The sequence below is a fragment of the Teleopsis dalmanni genome, chromosome 2 (assembly GCF_002237135.1).
Source record: "Teleopsis dalmanni isolate 2A chromosome 2, ASM223713v2, whole genome shotgun sequence".
NCBI lineage: Eukaryota > Metazoa > Arthropoda > Insecta > Diptera > Diopsidae > Teleopsis > Teleopsis dalmanni.
In genome coordinates this window covers 128757522-128765361 of record NC_051847.1, presented here as the reverse complement: position 1 = coordinate 128765361, position 7840 = coordinate 128757522, and the positions used below count along the sequence as shown (strand labels likewise).

Genomic DNA, 7840 nt, shown 5'->3' with positions numbered 1-7840 from the left:
ACATTTTAATTTACAAAATCATTTTGAAATGAAAACCATATGAAGGGATATAGAGCTTTATTTAAATAGTCAGAATAGTCGGAAAAGGTTGCAATGATTACAGTATTTCATTTTGCGGAAAGAGTACTTGATAAGAAATTAGTATTCCAATTCCAATAATTACAATATAAGCTGAATACAACCAAAACTATATATTTTTAATTAATACCACAATATTTTTATTGTAAAAATGTTATAATTATAAGATTATTATTATTATGGATAGTCTCTCATGTACTGCGACCTGAAAGATCTTTTTATAAATCTTTCAACAGAAAATTTCAATCTTTTCTAAATAAAATTTTATACAAAGCCTGTACAAAATACCAATACCGGAAATATCCCAATTTTTCATAGTCGGTTTTACTAATTTAATATTGAAAATGTTTATTCTTTTCATTTAAGTTTTGTAATATTTGCTTTAAGCTCATACAATTTTATACATTAAACAAACTATATCATAGATCTTTGTTTAGCAATATACGTTTAGACGCTGCACTCGTTAAAATATTTATTAACGAGTGAAGCGACAAACAAAGTCTAACAGAACTATTATATGTAATTATGGCGTGTGTATCAAAAAAGTGAAGTTTGTGTTTCAAGTAATTATTCTAGAGAGTTATAAACCGACAGCATCTTAAGCTAAAGTTCATGCAATAGAACTTTAATCGAAGCATGTGTTAAAAGACGATGTAAAACCGTCAGCGCTGCTAATCTCGCATATTTGATATTCGACTCCTTAGACAAATAAAAAATTTACCAAAAAGAAAAAAGGTGTACTGTTTATATCTCTTACTTTTTCTCGGGCGAAGGACCTACTCTAGTCCCTTATTCATAATAAACTTTAAAATTAATTTTAATGTTAACTCACATATAAAGAAAAAAATATTTCTCTTAATATTTCAAAGTGTTTTTTGAAATAATTTTGAGAACATTTTCTTATTCAGGTTACTATCTCAGTCTTACGTCTGTTTAAGATAGAACGGACATGAGTGTGAAAGCTTGAAGTTATGTTTGGTTTCTAATATATTTTATTATAATATTTTTTTTTTAAAGTCATAACAGGTTTGTTAATGATAAATGATAAATAATGATAAATAAGACTATTAAAATGTAATTAACTGTTGTTAATTTTATTATCCAATAAACAGTTTAATGAAACTAATCATAAAATGACTAAACCATTTGATAATATTTTGTTCTATAAAATATTAGATTAAATTAAAAGAAATTAATGTAAACATTCGGCAAAAATGAAAACAATCTAACAAATTTTATTATTTAATTAAGAGACTATAGACAATACTTTAGAACTAAAATGGATTCTCTTTCAAAACAGAGAACAGCAGATCGGCGATAAGCTCATTCAATACTTATTTCAGTAAGTTTTTGCAACTGAGAAGATCTCTCATTTAGTTATGGATCCGTCACTGCTCACAGATAATAGTTTTTTTTTATTCAATTAATAACAAATGTTGAGAATTTTGTGCGAAGTCATTGTTATTCGTGTTTGCTGTATTTGAAAAACATTTGGTAATTCATGATGAAATTATATGTTTGTTGTTAAAAGTATATGAGACTTCAAATTCGTATGCAATCTAAAATATTCTATTTATATGTTGATTTTAAAAGCTGTTCAGTTTTAATTTGTTGTGTGGCGAGTGAACATAATGAAATTCGGTGTAATATTTTTGATTGTGTTAGGTAGCTTACTTACTAGAGAGACAGAAAGTGCGAAGATACTTTCCGTATTTGCATTTCCTGGTCCCTCTCAGTATATATTTGCTTCAGCTATATTAAAAAATTTAGCCGAACGAGGACATGAGGTAACATCTATTTCGATGTTTCCACAACAGAAACCTGTTAAAAATTTTCGTGATATTTACATACCCGAGAATGCAAATTTAGTGGCTGGTATATATTTAGATCTGATATTATTAGTTTAGTGATTTTCAGAAATTTTTGTTTCCAGATTTGTTGACAGATGTCGATGAAATGCAACAATTAAGTGAATTGGAGAATATGATGGCAATGTATGATATCGGCTTGAGTATGTGTCCGAATGTTTTTCGTAATAAGGAAATACAGAAATTGTTGAAATCATCGGAGGAGAAGTTCGATTTGATTATAATGGAATTATTTTTGGCAGAGTCACTTTATGGTTTGGCGCAACATTTTAATGCACCTATTGTGGGACTCTCAACTTTTGGCACAACAAGCTTTATTGATAGAGTTGTTGGAAATACTTCACCGCCTTCTTTTTTGCCTTCAGTATTTACTCCATTTGACACTAAAATGACATACCGAGAACGTTTGTCAAATTTTATACATATTGGAATAGATAATTTGTATTATAATTTTTTCTATCTACCAAAACAAGAAGAGATATATAAGCAATTCTTTCCCAACGCCAAAATAAGTTTACAGGAAATACAAAAGAAATTTTCATTAGTATTGCTTAATCAACATTTTTCCCTTAGTTATCCACGCCCATATGTTACTAATATGATAGAAGTCGGCGGTGTGCATATTAAACAAATACTAGATCCATTACCACAGGAATTGCAAGCATTTCTTGATAATGCTACTGAAGGTGCCATTTACTTTTCAATGGGTTCGAATTTGAAAAGTAAAGATCTGCCACCAGAAAAACTACAAATATTTCTAAATGTTTTTCGTTCTTTAAAACAAAAAGTACTTTGGAAATTTGAAGATACCGAACTGCCGAATAAGCCAGATAATGTATACATAAGTAAATGGTACCCACAACCATCAGTACTGGCACATCCGAATGTTAAGGCTTTCATCACACATGGTGGTTTACTAAGTACAACCGAAGCTATATATCATGCTAAGCCGGTGCTGGGTATACCTATGTTCGCTGATCAGCCCATGAACGTCGCGAATGCTGTTAAACGTGGTTACGCGAAAGGCGTGGACTTCAAAACTTTAAATGAAGCCGACTTAAAGCTTGGTCTAAGCGAGTTGTTGTATAATCCAATTTATACACAGAATGTACAAATGTATTCAAAACGTTTACGAGATCAGCCAATGACTCCACTCGAGACTGCTATTTTTTGGTTGGAGTATGTTTTGCGACATGATGGTGCCCTACACTTACGTAATACTGGCGCTGACTTAAATTTCTGGCAATATCATAGTATAGATATCATTTTGACTATAGTAGGGGTGATATTATTTGTATTGAGTTTTATTACTTTGGTAATATATAAGCTAATAGGTTTAATATATGGAAAACGTTCGAAACGGAAAACTAAATCAAAACAAAATTAGTACGGTAATAAAATTATTATTTATATAGAAATATGTTGTGTTTTTCACTTTTTTAATTTATTAAGTCCATGGTTGGTAAAAAAATTTATAGAATGTGCGAACATGTAAATTTACTTAAAACAACTCATATATTAAATCCAATCAATTTCACGAAAATAATAAAAAGTTGTTTCATTTTTGTTCTATTCTATCTAATATAATTATACAGTATCTGTTTTGTATAGAAATATATGTATATATTCATGTATAAAATATATAATATACTCAACTAATGGAGAAAAGAATTAAAAAAATTTTAAAGTGGATGTAATTTTTTGTGGAAAAAAACAGAAATTTTGCTGAGTGAATGGACAAACATCCCTTTCTCTTTCTAACCAGATATCAGAGTTAAGCTTATAGACTTACTTTCTCTGAACTGTTTTGAGCAGTTAGTGAAAGGCAATAAAAGACACAGTGCGAGACTTTAACCCAGTACAACCACCTCACAGTAATAAATGGAGGAATTTCGACAGCAGAATGGTGACTTCATTCTAGTAATCACGGGAGGAAGATGTGATCAATAGGCTTAATACCTAGAGGTTTATGTTAATTTAAGCCAGAAAGCATGCGCCTGGTACAGGAGGAAAGAGAATGGGTGGAGAGACTTTCTCTGAACCCACTATTACATGCTACGCGATTTGGAACGTTTGCTGTTCTCCACAGAAATAATTGTTGCCTTCTTGATCGAGTAGACCATACAGAAAGTTGGTTAACGCATCGTTTATAGATGCTATAATTCTTATTTGTAGTTTTCTAATGTATTATTTAATATTAAATTAGTTCGCTGCCATTGACGTCGCTAGTGCTTTATCAACACATTGGTGTTGAAGGGATACCGTTTGTAAAGACCTTTGCCGGCCCTTTCCCAGGCTGGGGTATACTCAGCGTATACCAGGGTTCAGTACAAAAAATATAATATAACTATTTAAACTAAGAATAACCAATTCATGATACTTCCAAACAGAAACTAATAAAATAAATAACTAACAAAATAAATAACACAGGTTATATAATATATGTTTAAGTATTACAAACTAGATATATTTCAAAGAAAACTAATACAATAATAAGTAATAAAATAATTAATACAATTCATGTAATGTGTGATTTATATAGTATATAACATTATATAGTATATATATAATATGATTTATATGTATAGGTATTTATATATACAAAATTCAATTAATTATATAAAAAAAATGACATTGATATAATATATACATAACATAAAACATGCTGTGGAATTCTTTGCTGCTGCTGCATACAACTGTTGCTGGCCGTTAACAATATTTGAAGCTATCCAACCGGCTAATGTCCGTCCAGTTGGGTTTTTCCCTTTAATTCAGAGTCTTCTTCTTCGGTGTTGAGCAAATATTATTCTGAACATACATGGTTTGCAGTCACCAACTAATCACTTGATTTAATTAATTTATTTAAATGTTTTCTTTTAATAATCTTTTAGTAATTTTTGCACTCCAGTAAATTTCTGTCTGTTAAGTTTTAAAAAGTGTTGTTTGATAATTTATTAATATCAATTAATTTGAAATAAATATATAAAAATTAAGTTGAATACATTCATTTAATTAAAACAGAACAATACATAAGGAACCAGACTCTGCAACATACACGTTTATAAAAAAACCAATTTCATCGCAAACTGCCTGCAAGATTTAGCTATAGTCATGCTTCCTTTTGAAATAAGCCTAATTGCTATGGTGTGGTGCATTTATTTTTACATGTGTACTGTCTATGCAACCAATTACTAACGGGAATTTTTTCGAAGTTTCCACTTTTGCATTATTAGCAAGTGCGTATTTTATAAATTGGTGTCCAATTGATATACGCTAAACACTAGTTCTTTTAATTATTCTCCATATAGAAGCACTTGGTATGCCAAAACAAATACCAAATTCGCAAAAAGTATTCATATTTGCCATATACCACAAAAATATATAAAATTCCTTTATTGCTCTCGTCCGATTGTGACCACCACGATTATTTTGTATTTGCTGATTGGAATTTATTAACAAATCTATTAAAATATGAAACATAATTAATATATAACAATTATATTTTTTATGCGCAAATACCAATCAATTAATCGTTAACGGAAAAATTATTGATCGTTTCCAGAAAACTTCCACTATATCCGTGCTGATGAACTTCATCCCTTGAGTTTAATACACTTGAACTAGTATTTAAAAAGGGAATGGAAGAGTCAGTTTTGCTCGATGATTCTAATAAAATCTGCAATTTTCATTTATTTACTATAGAATTAAATTTAAGTTTTAAAGTAAATACTAAATAAAAACTTACGTTTTATACTTCAGACATTTCAACAGATTTTATTTTTTTTTCTATTTTTATAGATTTTTTGTATTTAAAACTTTCACACTTATTTTTGTAGTGCCAAAATTATTCAGACAAATCAAAAAATTTTGAACACAAACCCAACTGGCATAATTCATGCGTTGCCAATTATTTTTATACGTGATCCGCATCGTTTTAGCAAAGATAATCCAGATCATTGAGCGGATCATGTTTGCTGAAATGCAGCTACTGTTGCGATGTCATTGCGGTTGCGGGATATACTCATCCTCACCAGAGTCATCCCAATAAATTTGAGTTTTAAGGTTTTAAGATTTGGAAACTTGCTTTTACATTGCTAATTCGACAGTTCATTATATTATTTACAAGCATACGAAGGCATTTTGATTTTTGTGTTGAAGAATAGAAGTTGCATGTGATTGATGTCAAATATGATGGAGTGATTGCCTTATATTTGGCTGGAAAAGCACAAGTGGCTATCGTCGAGCCACCCTGTATATGTTAGTAAAATGCATTGTTTTCAATTAAGATTTGTTTTGAAATCATCTGTTTAATTACAAATAATAATAAACAAAAATTTTGATATCGCTCTTAATCGAGTTTTTGATATTGTATCTTATACGGTGGTCTTGACAACAAAAGCATTTAACCGCTGTCAAGGCAATTGTGATGGTTTAGCTCTTATCTCGCATGAGATAAATATTCAGTTTTAATTGCAATAAATATTTAAATAGTAGGACATTTCGAAAATAATATTTAGGGTTTGTTTTGATATATTTCAATAATAGACTATAAAGAAAAATAGTTAGAAATCAGTTGTACGAAACTTCCTAATAAAAACTTATATACATTTTATGAAATTTCTATGGAGTTACATAGGTACCCATATAATGTAACTATACTGTAAATTTAATATATAAAACTATTCGTAATAACGAATAAAAAGTCTTGGATTATATAACTGTATTATTAAAAAAATCACAAAGTATGTAGCTCTTATAGCAATTAATTATGTATACATATATATGTGTTTATATTGTACATTTCTTGATAAGATTCACTCGCGTACTTTCTTATTTGATAGTTGTAAAAACAAAAATAAAATATAGTTATGTTTTTATTTTTCATTTCATTTTATTTCATTTTACATTAATAAAACTAAACCAACCAGTTTAAGTTAACAACTTTGAACTAAGACTGAAGATTAAACCTATCATTAGCACAAACTTACAAATTAGTTCTTCTAAGATTAACTCATTTATTATTACTTCAGAAATTTGTTTGCTGGCAGTTTTTGCCCAACAAAAAATTTATAAAAATAAATTCATTGTTTATAAAAACAGTATTTTACTATGGTATAAATAATCCTAATTAAAACAAGGTTCTTTATTTGGCAGCATTTTTCATAATTCAGCTGATAAGAACATCGTCTATTGTTAATAGAGTGTCATGTTTCCTACAGTAAAATATTGCCATAAATAAGACCCGTTCTTAAGAAAGACCAATTATGGTGAGTAAATAGTGAGAACATTGTTGAGTATATGCTTAGCTTAAATCACCATTCATAGTATTGCCAGAAACATATATATAAATGTTTATAAACGTATATTGTACATATGCATAAGTGTATGTTTTACTGGTACTAGTAGTAGTAATATCAGTACGCGTAGTTGTTATACTATAAGCACCATTTATTCTTTAAAAATAATATTTTTGATGAACCAGAGACCCTAATTTTGTTTGTATAATAAGAATTTGTAATTTGAGATAATAATTATAACTACGTAAAAAAATAATCAAATGCACTTAGGTACTCTTGTACTGATTATAAACATTTTTCATGATTGAACATGAAAGTGTGCCAAATTATAGGAAGTTGCGATATAGATTAGGTATGATTTGCAAAAATATAGGTAATAAAAGATGACATAGTGTATTAAGTTAATTTGACATTTGGCTCCGCCCGAGTATCATAAAAAATAAAAAAGTGAAAAAAATTAAGTTTTATGGAAAAATTTTGCGAAACATCACACCAGTGCAGACTTAGAGTTAGGCCTGATGTTCGATCAACATATACCTATTCAAATGTTCAAGAGACTTGTTCAACACTTGTTTGAAGACACTCGAGTTGCTTGAA

At 29.0% G+C, this 7840-nt stretch overlaps 1 protein-coding gene across 1 annotated transcript; it reads left to right on the top strand.

Moving 5' to 3' along the window:
* The first annotated feature begins 1701 nt into the window (after positions 1-1701).
* LOC119686379 (UDP-glucosyltransferase 2-like) lies at positions 1702-3337 on the top strand. Its single transcript, XM_038100952.1, has 2 exons — positions 1702-1953; positions 2012-3337. Exons 1-2 carry the CDS (start codon positions 1710-1712, stop codon positions 3331-3333), a joined length of 1566 nt encoding a protein of 521 aa, XP_037956880.1. The 5' UTR covers positions 1702-1709; the 3' UTR covers positions 3334-3337.
* Positions 3338-7840: the final 4503 nt, after the last annotated feature.